Below are 15,368 nucleotides of genomic sequence, written 5' to 3' on the forward strand. Positions count from 1 at the left end.
AAAGATGATCATAAAAAAAAAAACACAGTCTGCCATTAGAAATCTGTTAAAGAAGGAAAATAATTAGAAGGACTGTGATAATTGTGTCAAGGGGGAGATAGATCAGACGAATTATGGGAAGAACCACAAAATCTTGCCATGGCTTTGTTACTTTGCTGTTTGGTTCATTCCGACATTGATCCACCCTTCCATCTGTCATCCTTTTCCTGTGCTCCTTCTTCAACTCTCCATTTGTATCTCTCTTTCTTTCGTTCTTTCTTCCTTTGTTGGATTCGAGAGTGGAGGAGCCTTCTGGCTTTAACAGAGAAGGGATGAAGATGTTTATTCATCTGGAGGGTATTAGAGCCATGATTAAGGAGGGGAGGGAGTAGTAAGGCTGATGCGACGTCTGCAATGCTCGTTCTTGGGCCGCCTTTGGGATTCTGGCCAACACACACCAGGAAAACAAGAAGTGAAGAAGAATGAAAAAATACTTGTAGTGAAATTCGATTCTCTCGGGAAAGGACAGAAGTTTGAATTTTAGCTGGCTCGCTCTCCCTCTCTCCCTCTCTCTCGCACTCGTTCTCACTCCCTGTCCTCACAGCTAAGCTAATTATTAATGAATGCGGTTTCTGTTGAACCTTGGAGAGGTGTCAGCACTGCAGTCACTGAGGTTTAAGAAATCTTGACATTTAAGACAGGGATGCATGAAAATACATCGTCTTGCTTGAGTTGATGCTTGTTTTTCTTCCCCTCCCGCTTTCCTCTCCACGATGCATGTTTTCTTCTCCCTCTTGGGCTGTCTCCAGTTGTTTTACCACTGACAAGCTGGGCTGGTATTGAGGAGATATCAAATAAAGCCACAGTGTATTAATCGGGGGAACCAAAGGTCATGGGTCAAAAGACAGAGTCAGAGTTCGCTGATAAATGCTAATGCTAAACCTAACACAAGTTCATTTCCAGGTTGTTTGTCCACATGCATGTGATTCTCTTCGTTGTTTGCGATGAGGGGAAGAAAAAAGAGGGAGAGATGAGGATACAAGTATTTTTATGGGCATTTGGCAAACTAACTGGCCCTTTTAAAATATCTCCAGTGCAACTTAAACTAATAAGTGAGACGATCCTTTCTTGAAGTCTAGCCCAAGTTTTATGGGTCACTCTGAGGTAGTTTGATTAAAAAGAATTAGACCCTATTTTCTGAATTCAGTCAGTGCTGTGTTGGGTTTTAAGTAATGGATAGCGTCTCTGGAAACTTGCAGACCAAACCCTATTTTAATGAAGCAACCATACAGTAACTCAGCATATTTCTCTATGCACAACAATTTTTTTCTGTTCCACGGTGATCACATAAATCACATTTCTGTGAGTAACTAAGAGTGTTTGTGGGGGGAGGGGGAAATAAAAGAGCATCCAAGTAAACTCCCGCACAGTGAGAAAATATAGTAGCGGCACAGTGCTGCAGCATCTCTCAAATTGGCTGACTGGCTGGCTGGCTGGCTAGCTGACTGTCCACTGGGTCCTGCGCCTGGTCTGCCGCAGTGTTGAGGGAACAGCACGCACACACGCAGGCACCCTTGCCTATTGAAGCCCAGCCCAGTCCAGTCCCGCCTGGCCCAGCACTCCCTTAGAGCCAGTGCAGTGAGGCAGGCGGTGAAGGGCCATGCTGAGGGACAGATTGTCATCCTCCTTTCTCCCCCTGGGAGGCTCACTGTGGCTGCTGGTCCAGCCAAGACCTGAGGAACAGCCTCCTTCCTGTTTGTGCTGAAGTCTACCTGAAGTGGTCAACGGTCCTCCTACCTTACCAACACCACCAGCTGCTCAGTTGAAGAGGAAATGATACCACTGCCACCGTCGCACTCCCACACACAAACTGCTCCAACTACATCGCAAATACAGCATTGATCATAAATAGATAGATAGAACACCAACATGAGCCATCAAGCCCACCCACTACTACTCTGAATAATAACCTGCGGTGAACCCCAAATTCACCTTTTTGAATAATAGTTTAATTAAATGCCTTGATTTTCCGTTCTCTCGTTAATTTTCCTTTTTCTCATTTGAAAAACGGACTTAATTTTGAAAGGAGGAAAATGAAGCACTCCTGACAATTTAATTCCTCCGCTCCATGTTAGCTTGCCTCATCCTACTATAACACCTTCTTTTCTGGCAGAAAAACACAACAGGGCGCACACAGGGCCAAATAGCGATACAAGATGACATCCCTGCAAATGCTGTGAATTCACATTTTTACAAGCATCAAACGGCAAATTATTAAATTAAAAACATTTTCATAAATAAGTTCACATCTTCTATTAATATTAAGTGTTTTAAGTCTGTTGCTGGCTTCAGATATTTAATAGTATGCAGAATGATAAATGTGTTATCCAGCAGACAGACAGCCCTGACATGCTTTTAGAGTTCAGTCGCTGTGGTTATGGATTATGGTACGATGTTAGCTTTCACAGGAAATGCAATGAGTCAGATCATGCACTAAACATCCTCCCTCTTTTTAAGAAACCTTATCATTGATTATTATTATTCAGCTTGTCTGTTTTGGCAGAGACGCATTAGTGCTGCAGTGACACATCTTTGCAATAAGTAATAAAATTCCTCTTTGGCTGTGTCTCACCGTCACAGAGAGAAAAAAGCATAGTAAAGGATGACTGGCCGCCCTACTTTTCTTGCTCTGGCCTTCCATTTGTCTAACTTTCCTGTGTTGCCACTGGGGTGCTGTGATTTCTGGGACAGTGACCAAGTGCTCCTGTCTGAGCTGGGGGACGTGGGTAATGTGGACAAAGTAGTTGACAGTTTGCCGCTTCCCCATGGTTGAGAGACAGAGCCATGAGGGCCAGAATAATGGACACCCAGACCACAGAGTCAGGACAGCGCTTGATGTTCCAGCTCTTTGTGTCAGGCCCTGCGTGAAAAAATCCCCATTGACTGCAATTTTCCCTTCAAGTTTGTGTGTGTCTGTCTGTGTGTGTGTGGATATGTGTTGTGTTGCGCATGTACATGATGTTAGGCCAGAGTAACTTGCTGCTACGGCACTGATGAAACCGCGGGAAGTGAATCCTTATTCCATCTAATGTTTTTCTACCTTGTCCAGTAAAAGACAGCATCCTTGTTCGCTGATCCTCCAGCCGTCTCCCACCACCCCTCCTTCTCATCCTGTAGCATAGTGGATTTGATTGATCTGTAGCAAGGGGGGAGAGGGACCTGACATTTCTCAGCGATGTGTAAAAACATATTGTGTTTGCTAAGAAAAAAAAAGAGGAAAAGAGAGAGACAAACCCAGTATACACACAACACTAGTACCCACACACACACATACACAACACAATGTCTGAGGTTGGGGAAAAAGTGGTGAAAAAGCAGCCTCTTTAACTAGCTGTGCTTGTGCTTATTTGTGTGTGTTAATCAGCTGCATGGTGCAAAAAGCCACATCAAACCACCTGGTACTTTTGTTGACAGCTACTGGGAATTATCAGTGCTTCATTTTGACTGGATTTGATGTCTTAAAACAGGGATGTAGCAGGACTACTGTGAGTAAAGCCCAGCACTGGGCCTCTTCCAATAGCTCTGTGTCCTCTGAGCTCTCTGTCCTGAATCAACTGAGTCATTTGTTCATCTGACTGGAATTAGTCCCCCCGAAAAAAAAAAAAAGAAAAAAAAAGAAAAGAAAAAGCTATCCTTGCCCACCTCATCCTGCTCCTCTGTCAGGAAAAAGAGCGCTAATATAGAAAAAAATATATATATATATATGTATATTACACCACTTCTTCTATTAGATCTTAAGTGATTGTGTCACAAAGCGGCGTACATGAATACGTGTTGTTCAGACACGCACTGCTATTTGGACATCAGAACAGGGAAAAGTGTTGAGATGACACATGCATCATCTCATGGGAAAGGCTCACTACTTTTCCCAGTAACTGTAAAAAGATCCCCTCTCTGAATATGAAGTGGGGTCACGGTGTTACATCAGACAAGTTGTCAGCTTTTTGTTTATTCAATGAATCCCCAATCCCCAATGTGCCACAAATACACTCACACAAACACATCTCTTATGACAACCACTATGTACAGATCTCTGGTACAACACACAGGAAGATAAGGTTTGGCGACTGAAAGCCTGGCCATGCTTTGCTTCACTAGAATGGCTTTTGAACAAAGTCTAGCTTGTTATAGAAGTGGCAGATGAGTGATGGGGGGGGAAACATTTTTTCTGATAAGATAAGGTCCTGGACCTGGATAAGAGTTTGGCTTCCTAAATAGAGGAGATGTACTCTGTTGCTGTCAGACAGTGATAAGGCATCATGAACAGCTTCCAGTGCCTCAGACACGAAGGTCTGGGCACCAGAAGTGAGTTGTTCCCAAATGATGCGGTCCCTGAAAGGTTTAAAGAGGGTGTAACTGCAAAAATTACATTTTCTGAAACACAAAAAAAGGTAGATAATTGCTTTTTTTATTGCTTTTTTTTTTTTTTTGTACTTTTCATAATGTGGACTAAAAAAGTGTAGATACAAAAAAAATTAAAAAATTAATTCCCCCCCCAAAAAAACCCCTCTAAAAAAATTGTTGGTCAACTGAGGCATGGTTTGCATTTTGAGCCAGCTGGAATAAAATAACCAAGGATATTTTCAGTATTTTAAAAGCTCTGCACAAAATCAGCTTGAATACAGATGTAGCTGTTTTTGCTCAGTTGTTTCATATTGTATGAGACATTTCATAATTATCTTTAAAAAGCGAGACATCTATGTGCATGTGTATGAAAGCAATAAAATGCTTTTGCAAAGCAAGATGCAGTTTTTTAGGATATACATGCAAAAGCATTAAATATTATACCAAATGTCAAACCAAGCACCCATGCTTTATCTCAATTACATTTAACAAGAGACTCAGTTACATTTGTGTGCACTCATTCCTGTTACAAATACTTAATGGCCATTAAAATATTTTTATAATCCCATTTTAAATTTTTTTTCCTGCCAGTTGAACTTTAATGTATACCTTTGTTTCCCTTTTTGCAGTCTCTAACGGAAAGGAGCTTTATTAGATTTTAATATCAATAACTTGGATATTTTATTTATTGGGCCACTGCTAAGCACAGCATACAGCCATACATTTGAAGAACAGTTTATGTGAAAATCCGTCTTTGTTGCCTTCTTTTGAGCTCTTACGCTCAAATTATACTGAGACCCAATAGTATTTGTCTACAAAGAAATCAACAGACATTATTCTTTAAACATTTTTGTATCATTTAGCTTTTAAAACATAGACACAGTTTGCCACCATATGTGTTAAAGTCCAAAGGGAAACAATGTCATCATGAAAATTAATGACTTGCTCTCAAAAAATATTTATGCATGCTAATTTTCAAATGCATTAATTGCATAAATAAAAGATTCTTCAGGGGCTTGGAAAGCTATTCTGCTGTGCAGAAAAATGGTAAGCGTACCTGTTCCCAGCATTAGGGATCTTATTTGAACAGGGGTATTTACTTTGGGAAAGGGTGCTATAAATGAACACAGAGGAAGTGCTGCACAAAAGGCAGTTCAGACTGGCTTAGAGGAAACTGAGACCTGCGTGTGAATCGGGAATTCTCAGTGGTTACTTCTGCAGTACCAGGAAAAAAAAAAAAGAAAACATAATTTGTATAGAACAGAAAACGTCTTTATTAATTTAGCATATTTTGATCAGTGAACTTCACAGGCCAAGTTATATTTTTGTGACTTTTAAGAAGTTCTTAGTTACTTTAGCTTCGACTTTAATGTTTATCTTTCTGGTAAATGTGGCAGTGGCACATTTTGTGCCATTCCCTATAGGGGAACTCCAAATGAGGTTGTTTTGTTCCATATAGGAGACATTAAAAAAAAGGAGGGAGGGGGGTAGGGACAGAACTCCCAGAGAGGGACAGGCCTTAAGATGGAGGTCTTCCTCCCAGGACGTGACAGGCTGTTGGCTGGAGGATGCTCAGGAAGGCCTTGGCAGACCAACAAAGACAGCCCTTCAGCTGCAGGGTGTAGTTTTTCAGGCCCCAGCATCCCCTTTGGCAGCGGCACAGAGAGTGCTGGCGTGCACAGGCCCCCGGCCCGAGAGACAGGGAAGTAAGGCCCGTTCTTTTATTTACTCAGGCTGCTGCTGAGGCCTGGGCATTTCTTGTCTGGGTGAAGAAGGAAAAAAAAACAAGTCTCTCTCTCTTTTTCCTCTTGAGGTCTCCTGAGGAAGATTGCTCTTTCATCTGCAGTTGTTCACACACTTGCTTCGGCCATTGGACTTGTATCTGTGTATTCTATGTGTACATGCTATGTGTGCACATGTATATTCTTGTCAGTGTATGCACACAAGTGTGCTCTTGCTCTGTGTGCGCGTGTGTTTGGTGTGAGGTTGGGTGGGGGTGAGCGGTACACAGTAAAACTCCTGCAGTTCTATAGTTTTATCTATCGACTCACCAGAAAAAATAGGTGAAGAAGCACAAAAGGAGAACCTTTGTCTACTGGTTACAGCATGGCTATAACGTATTTGTTGGCCAGTGTGACTATACCCTATGCAGTCCAACGTGAAATCAAATGATGCATTATTACTAACTGTGTTATATTTGCTATCCAGACACAAATTTTAACATAGCTACTTATTCAAAACCCTTCATTGCAACTTCCATATATATGAATCAGATATTACTCTATATATGTCATCACCGTAAGGCCCTAAATAAATAATATACACTGAGCAAACAAACAACGAGAATGGAATGAGATTGTCCTGACAGCTTAGTAATGTCTCAAGGCATCAAGACATCCTCATTTAAGACAGCAGAATTTCATTTAGCCTTGTATACAGAACCATTTATTTGTTTGTTTTATACTATTGTCTCGAAGCCAATACGTTTGACTGTAAGGCATTGGCTGGGGTCATTCTTCTTGCACTGTCTTCTTCTCCTATACCCGGAGAGGCAGTATGAGATAGGGCAGATCCGCCCCCTCTGTGGAGGAGGGCATAGCACTGAGTCACCCATCCTCCCTCAAACCAGAGAGAGAGAGAGAGAGAAAACATTGAGACATGTATGAAAGATAAAGCAAGTAAATCAGGCAAGGTTTGCTCCTTCAGTGAGATGTGTGTACAGAGTGGGCGCCTTGCCAGGGGTGGGAGGTTTCCGGGAGGGCCACGGTGTGGAGGTGGGCTCTCAATGTGCCGCTTTCAGCAGTTTGGAGGGGCAAGGGAATGGCCTCCGACCCCATCTGTTTCCTGAAGATAGGCCCTGATGGGGGTAAGTGCTCAGAGAGGGCATGATATCCTGACAAAGGGCAGATCTCCCAGCAAAAACAACAGAAAGGGGGAGAGAGAGAGAAAGACTTAGATTTGTCAGCTGAAGGAGAGTACAGAGGTTGGATCCTGGAAAGAGCTCGTGCTTTTCCTCCGTCCCTCTCATAAATCTTTGCAGCTTCCTCTTGTTTTTCCCATTCCAAGTTATGGCCTTTTGACATTTTTTTTTTCTGAAGAGGTTGGGATTATGTTGTTTTATTTAGGTAAGGAAGTTCACATCACTTAGATTTCAGCAGCGGGAAGAAGTGGCCTGTAACCTTTTGAACCTGTGGAAAGTGGTGCTCTGTTTTCCATGCATATAACCGCACAGTGAACCAGTGGATTGGAATGTTGGAGCCATTTGAATAGGAACACATTAAAGTGATTGTAAAAAAAAGTTGGTCATTCTCTGCACCTGCTTGTCCTTGACCGAGACAGTAAGCCACCACTAGCCACCTACCCCCTACCCCTCCTTGCATCAGAACATGGATGGCACGTTCATCCATCCACGATCACTTGCCTCACAGCTTAACGCAGACTGCACAGACAAATTTTGTAATAATGCATATTCTATAATCTGATATCTATTGACGGATGTTCTGATGGGTCTATGTTTCATGAAAATCATCCGTTTTGCAGCAGAGCGTTCCCAAAGGCTATGCATAGCTGTGGTTTAAATTGCATATTTAATCTTCTCCTTCATCCTTAAAACTGCTTTTGCCTGTTTTTCTCTTGTCTTAAGGTCATTTCAAGGGCTCTTGTTATTCAAAAATATTCAAGTAATTCTTCAGGAATAATAGAAATGTTCTAATTTACCTCATGCAGGGCTTACATCCTAGAGTAGACCCATTGTCTTGTGTTGGCTTTAAATGTCAGAGAGATTGTGTTTTGAGTCACAGTGGGCTAAGCCATTACATGGCCACATACAAGGTTAATTGTAGTAAAAGTATTTCCACTTATTCTCTTCTCTAATTATACTTTAAATTGCATATTTAATGTAACTTTTTAGATAACACCTAAGGAGAGGTATTGTTTCAGCTGAAGAAAAAATGGTCTACATTGCAAAGAATTTGAAAATCATACACCACAACCTTATAATTACTATGACAAATAACGCCACGGTGGCCTACCTTTTCAAGACTAATGACTTGCTAATATAGTGACTAGCTTACAAAACACCTTTCTAACTCACTCACTTTCTCCATTTTTCCTCCTCCATCTTTTTCCCTCTGACCTGCCCTCAATGCCTTCATTTCTACATTTCTTTCTGTCTTCTTCTCCAGACGGCGCTGATCTTGAGGATGACCCATCGTGTTCTTGGCCAGCATCATCTCCCTCTAGTAAGGATCAGACTTCTCCAGGACACTGTGAGGACTATGATTTTGGCGAGGAAGAAGGAGGCCCTGGCCTACCGTACCCATGCCAGTTCTGCGACAAGTCTTTCAGTCGTTTGAGTTTCCTCAAGCGTCACGAGCAGAGCCACGGTGATAAGCTGCCTTTCAGCTGTACCTTTTGCAGCCGCCTGTTTAAACACAAGCGGAGCCGAGATCGACACGTGAAGCTACACACGGGTGATAAGAAGTATCACTGCGGAGAGTGTGACTCTGCCTTCTCCCGCAGCGATCACCTCAAAATCCACATGAAAACCCACGCCTCCAACAAACCCCACAAGTGCCCTGTGTGCCGTCGAGGCTTCCTTTCCTCCAGCTCTCTCCACGGCCACATGCAAGTACACGAAAGGGGCAAAGATGGCACGGGCTCCGGTTTCTCTAGGGCTGATGAATGGAAGCTGAAAGAAACCCGCAAATGCAGCCGGTGTGAGGAAGGCTTCGATGTTCCAGAAGAGCTCCAAAGGCATATCGCAGAATGCCACCCTGAGTGCTCCCCATCAGAGGATGGAGGCCTGGGTGCCACCCTGCAGTGCATCTACTGCCACGAGCCTTTCAGCGATGAGGGCACCCTGCTGACCCACATTGACCAAGCCCACAGCAGAGATAGGAAGGGCCACACCTGTGCTATCTGCTCAGAGCATTTTCTGTCTGTTGAGGACCTCTATGCTCATATGGACATCCACCAGCTCCCTGAATCTAGTAACCATAGTAACAGCCCTTCCTTGCTGACTGTAGGCTACACCTCTGTGTCTAGCACAACTCCGGACTCCAACCTCTCCGTTGACAGCTCCACAATGGTGGAGACAGCACCACCTGTGCCCAAGACCAGGGGAAGGAGAAAGAGGGCTGCACAGAACACTTCAGACATGGGAGGACGTTCCTCTAAGCAGCCTAAAGTCTCTTACAGTTGCATCTACTGCAACAAGCAAGTGTTCTCCAGTTTGGCTGTGCTTCAAATTCACCTGCGAACCATGCATCTGGACAAGCCAGAGCAGGCTCACACTTGCCAGTTTTGTTTGGAAGTTCTGCCCTCTTTACTAAATCTGAATGAACATCTTAAGCAGGTCCACAATGCAGAAGATCACGCTGCCCTGTTAGCGAGCTTGCCTGATGCCCTCCTTCAGTGTAATTTCTGCCCCGAGGTGTTAAATGACCTAAATGCCCTCCAGGAACACATCCGCTGCTCTCATGGCTTTCCCAGTCCAGTGGCCAAGGAGAGCAATGCCTTTTTCTGCCCCCAGTGCTTCATGGGGTTCTTGACAGAGGCTACCTTGGAGGAGCATGTTCGCCAGACTCACTGTGATGGGGGGAGCCTACGCTTTGACTCCCCCTTGGCTGTAACTCCCAAGGAGCCAATAGTCGAAGTGTACTCCTGTTCATACTGCACCAACTCCCCCATATTCAACAGTGTTCTAAAGCTTAACAAGCACATCAAGGAGAATCACAAGAACATTCCACTAGCCCTGAACTACATCAACAATGGGAAGAAATCCCTCCGCACTCTCAGCCCCTCTTCGCCAATATCTGTGGAACAAACTGCCGTGCTGAAACAAGGTAGCTCAGCCTCCCGTGCCACCAGTGAGTTCATATGTAACCAGTGTGGTGCCAAGTATACAAGCTTAGACCTTTTCCAGACTCACCTCAAAACGCATCTGGATGGTCTGCAGCCTCAGCTTACCTGTCCGCAGTGCAACAAGGAGTTTCCCAACCAGGAATCTCTGCTAAAGCATGTGACAATTCACTTCACTATTACGTCGACTTATTACATCTGCGAGAGCTGTGACAAGCAGTTCACTTCAGTGGATGACCTGCAGAAGCACCTACTCGACATGCATACTTTTGTGTTCTTTCGTTGCACTCTGTGCCAAGAGGTGTTCGACTCAAAAGTGTCTACTCAGCTCCACCTGGCTGTGAAGCACAGCAACGAGAAGAAAGTGTACCGCTGCACCTCCTGTAACTGGGACTTCAGGCATGAGACTGACTTGCAGCTTCACGTCAAACACAGCCACCTGGAAAACCAAGGCCGTGCCCACCGCTGCATTTTTTGCGGGGAGTCCTTTGGAACGGAAGTGGAGCTGCAGTGCCACATCACCACCCATAGCAAGAAGTATAACTGCCGCTTCTGCAGCAAGGCTTTCCATGCCATTGTTCTTTTGGAGAAACATTTGAGGGAGAAACACTGTGTGTTTGAGGGAAAGTCACAGAACTGTGGCGCCAATGGTTCTACTGTAGTTGGTGGGGAAAGCCAGCCTAAAGAAGATGCTGAGCTACAAGGTCTCCTAACTAACAGCCATGGTTCAGGGGCAGTAGGTGGATCTGTGATGGAGTCCCAGAACAGCCATGATGGAAGTGAGGAAGAGGTGGACACTGCAGAGCCCATGTATGGATGCGACATATGTGGGGCATCTTATACTATGGAGTCACTGCTCACTAACCACCAGTTGAGAGATCACAATATACGCCCTGGTGAGAGTGCCATGATAAAAAGAAAGGCTGAGATGATCAAGGGTAACCACAAGTGCAATGTTTGCTCCCGTACCTTCTTCTCTGAGGCTGGGCTGAGGGAACATATGCAGACCCACCTTGGGCCTGTCAAACACTACATGTGTCCCATCTGCGGGGAGCGCTTCCCCTCATTGCTCACCCTGACAGAGCACAAGGTCACCCATAGCAAGAGTTTGGACACGGGGAGCTGCCGCATTTGTAAGATGCCACTGCATAGTGAGGAGGACTTCCTGGAGCACTGCCAGATGCACCCTGACCTGAGGAACTCCCTTACAGGTTTCCGCTGTGTTGTTTGCATGCAGACGGTCACCTCCACATTGGAGCTCAAGATCCATGGTACTTTCCACATGCAAAAGACAGGCACTATGTCCGCAAACCAACCCATGGGCCGCACCAATGCCATGTCTCAAAACCAGCAGCAACACCACGCCCCAAAATTTTTCAAGTGTGCCTCCTGCCTAAAAGATTTCCGGTCCAAACTAGACCTGGTAAAGCTGGACATCAACGGACTGCCTTATGGACTCTGCGCGTCCTGTGTGGCGGCTGCCGGCTCCAAGAGCTCCAGCCCAACAGTGAATGGAGGGAGGCAACAGCAGCAGCAGGGGGGAGCCACCACTCCAGCAACAACTACAGCCACATGGGTCCAAGGGGAGAGTCTCAGCCCTGGAGATGGAAAAGGCAAAGGTGTTTCTTCATCGTCCTCATCCTCTTCCACGTCGTCCTCGTCTGCAGCCAAGACACGATGTTCCAGCTGCAATGTGAAGTTTGAATCTGAGGCAGAGTTGCAAAACCATGTCCAGACAGTGCATCGGGAACAGTCTGGGGACAGCAACAGTGGACAGCTGAAGACCCCCCAGGTGTCTCCCATGCCAAGAGCCAGTCCATCGCAAACTGAAGAGGTATTGCTAAGTAGCCTCGCACTAAATAAGTAAATGAAAACATGCAGAGAATTTACAATTTACAAATGACACAAATATTTCTACCATATATCTTTTATTCACACTTGACTGTAATCCCTGTTGTCTGATTTACAGAAGAAGACATACCAGTGCATCAAATGTCAGATGGTGTTCTACAGTGAATGGGACATCCAAGTTCATGTGGCCAACCACATGCTGGGTAGGAGATAGCACTTTCTGATTCATTTATTATGGTTTCTGTTATACTCCAGAAACAAGAGTCATTAAATACAGTGCTTGTGTAATATATACAAATATGTTTGTCCAAATTTCCCAAGTGTTTCTAAAATCTAGCGTAAATTTAATCAACATATCTTTTAGGCATGCAATTTAAGTGTTAAAATCTCACCCGCGCAGTGTGCAAATTATTAAGAAAAATTCACCCAATTTCAGTGTTTTCCTACCTTTTTAAAGATGAATCACATACTAAAAATAAATGTGATATGTAATAAAATATTTGACCCTGTCTCATTCAGGCTCACAAGTATCTGGATCACATCACCAAATAGGTGGAATTATTTTTTTATTTGACCATCAACTGCATCCCCAGTGTTGTGCTTTCATAAACCCACAAGCTTCATTTCTCCATGCATGTGAATGGTATAATATGGTCCGTGTGCATGCATCAAGCTGAATTTCTCCACTTCAAACCACTCTGTAATTAAGGTAGTTTGAAGTAGTGGAAAATAAAATACACAGATTATTCAAATATTGAAATATCAAACAGATTTGATCATTCTGATCATCCCAAAGATTATCAATCAATTTTCTGAAAAAAAAAAAAGGTAAAAATTTCTCTAGTTCTTCTATATGTATTTTTGGTTTGTTTGTCTGTTGTACTTTGTCACACAAGTACTGTTTTCAGATGACTGAGATCTGCATACTAGATTTTATACTTTCATGCTCTCTCCTTTTATGACGTCAAATCAACTGAAAAAATGGATATTTGCCATTTCGGTGTTTAATATCAAAAGAAATATTCCAAATTTTGCATTTCATTTCGCAAGATTTCTCAGCTAAGAGTGCTGGTGTACGACTAAGCTCCACATTTTCAAAATGTCTCTACTTTTGGTTGTCATTTGTATGCAGGCAGAATAATTTATAGGGAACAGACAATTGGAAAACAGGTTTTCTTGCCTGCAGTAAGTAGGCGTCTGAATTCCGGTCTCACGTTCCTTTATTCATTCATTTATTCAGCTCGTTTGGCGGCTCTTTCATTACACTGCATTATCTGTTGTCTTCAGTGGGAGAGAGACTCATTGATCTGGAACCAAACCGCCTCTCTGTTTGGGACACGCTTCTAGGCGCAGGTGAATTTAAACACGGTGGGCAATTCTATCAGGACCGGTAGGCAATTCTATCAGGGACCCACTGTTTGTGCATAAACAATCAGAAGCATGTGATTTGTGATTTTGATGCTGCGGTGTATTTGCAAAAGAGAGAGATGAGCTGAGAGTGTGTAGGTGTGTATTTTGTATTCATCTTTGCGATCTGCTCACCCACTAGTCTACTGGGGGTGCCTAATACAGTACCATGCCAGCATTAGTCCTTTCTCTCGCAAAGGCAGGCACGGAGCACACTGGGAGGGTAGAAAACAAACCCCCCTACTGGTTATTTTATGTTTTTCAGCCGCACAAGCACACAGTTTCCCCGTAATAGTGGAATTCAGACAGCTTAAGATAACAGGAGGATAGGTGATTGGGTTATTGTCTGATGTCTTACTTCTCTGATATGCCATCGCTTTGTATTCAACATGATCACGGGTTTCATCTGCCTTCTCAAAAGGGTTTCTGTTAGATACGTTTGCTTTGTGATCTCTAAAATAAGGAGAAAACAAAACTCATTGTAATGTGAAGTTGTCAAACAAACAAGAGGAAAACAGAGCAGAATGAAGTAAAGTTAAGGAAATGTGTTTAATGGACAAGGCGTGAGGTACGACATGTGAGCCGTGTTTCAAGCGCTGATCTTGTTCTTTTACGTACCCTCTGAAAAATTGCTCTGTTTAATTTGGAGCATGGTTAAATTCAACCCACACTTTAATCACTGAAGAGCCAATTTGGGCCAAAAACAACCCCCCAAAAAATGCACATTTGGAAAAGCTCTAAATATCTTTTCGACAGAAAAAAAAGGGACACTTTCTCCTTTTAATGACCATCTGCACAGGAGAGGGGAAACAGGGGGCTGGGGTCATCTCCGCTCAGCTGTCAGCGTTATTAGCGTAGGTAATGGAGCAGACGCTGGATTCATAGGGGTGTTGTTTTCATCCATGCCCCGCTCCATGGTGTCAGTTCACACTGATAACTCTATATATAGTGATGTGCCGTGACATAACCATAGTGCTAAGTGTATGGAACAACAAAACCTGAGCCCGTCTCACCCAGACGAGTCCACATTAGCTGCCTTTGTAATACAATAGTCTCCCTCAAACCCGGCGCAATGAGCCTCCACCCCTTACCTCCTCCCATCAGGCCGAAGTGGTCGCGGCTGCCTCTTCTGTCCGACTGCCAGCACATTTTGATGCATGGATATTACACTCAGATGATGACGCTCCTGGTTCAGACATAAAGGGCAGCTCTGGTGCTCAGCTACTCAACATTTACTATGATAATGGAGGTAAATGAAAGGGACGGAGGTAGCCGTGGGTGCAGAAGGGTGTGTTGCGGACCAGCCCCAGCCAAGCCTGTGAACGGCCCCACGTGTCTTAAGATGGAGGCTGCAGCCTGCTAGGGCCCAGATGGATCAGTACACATTTGCTGTACAGCTGGTCGCTCTGTTTGGGGACCTGGTGTGATACTCCTATGGAGAAAAAAATGATATCGCCACCATCCAAGGAGCAATTTAATAGCAGGCCAGAAGACAGCTGGCCACTCTTTAGTTTAGAGTTTTTTTGGCATGGCACACTTACAGAATTGAGGGTGTCCGATTTTTCTCCAGAGACACACAGATTTATACAGCTTTCAGCTGTCGCAGTCACTATCAATTCTTTAATTTTCTGTTTTTCTTTGAGATTAGAAGAAAGGCCTCTTCGTGAATAAAAATTTCTCATTTTGAGATGTAATAACTGCATTGCAAAAAAAAAAAAATGTAAATAGTAGTCCCCGTTCATTTTTTTTCTTTTCTTTTTTTTTTAAGAGGACCTTTGAAGGTCCTTCACTGACACAAAAGCCTGTTTGGTTTTATCAGCATGCCATCATGCCACCCCATTGCTTCACTTTGACCCCAGTGTAAA

General features: G+C 43.9%; 1 protein-coding gene across 3 annotated transcripts in view; it reads left to right on the plus strand.

Moving 5' to 3' along the window:
* The window catches only part of LOC146687678 (zinc finger protein 521-like), an 87,260-nt gene that overhangs the window by 31,530 nt on the left and 40,362 nt on the right, over window positions 1-15,368 (plus strand). For 2 of the 3 annotated variants that reach the window (XM_085438191.1, XM_085438192.1), the window contains exons 4-6: window positions 8,568-12,079; window positions 12,215-12,299; window positions 12,616-12,648. In XM_085438191.1, the coding sequence (XP_085294317.1) occupies window positions 8,568-12,079; window positions 12,215-12,299; window positions 12,616-12,648 (3,630 nt within the window). The remainder of the gene's footprint in view (window positions 1-8,567; window positions 12,080-12,214; window positions 12,300-12,615; window positions 12,649-15,368) is intronic. The other variant, XM_085438193.1, reaches the window with a different exon arrangement.

This window comes from Copadichromis virginalis, linkage group LG18 (assembly GCF_057382275.1).
Source record: "Copadichromis virginalis isolate Kocher_CV1m ecotype Utaka linkage group LG18, C_Virginalis_male_GT1.1, whole genome shotgun sequence".
Lineage (NCBI taxonomy): Eukaryota > Metazoa > Chordata > Actinopteri > Cichliformes > Cichlidae > Copadichromis > Copadichromis virginalis.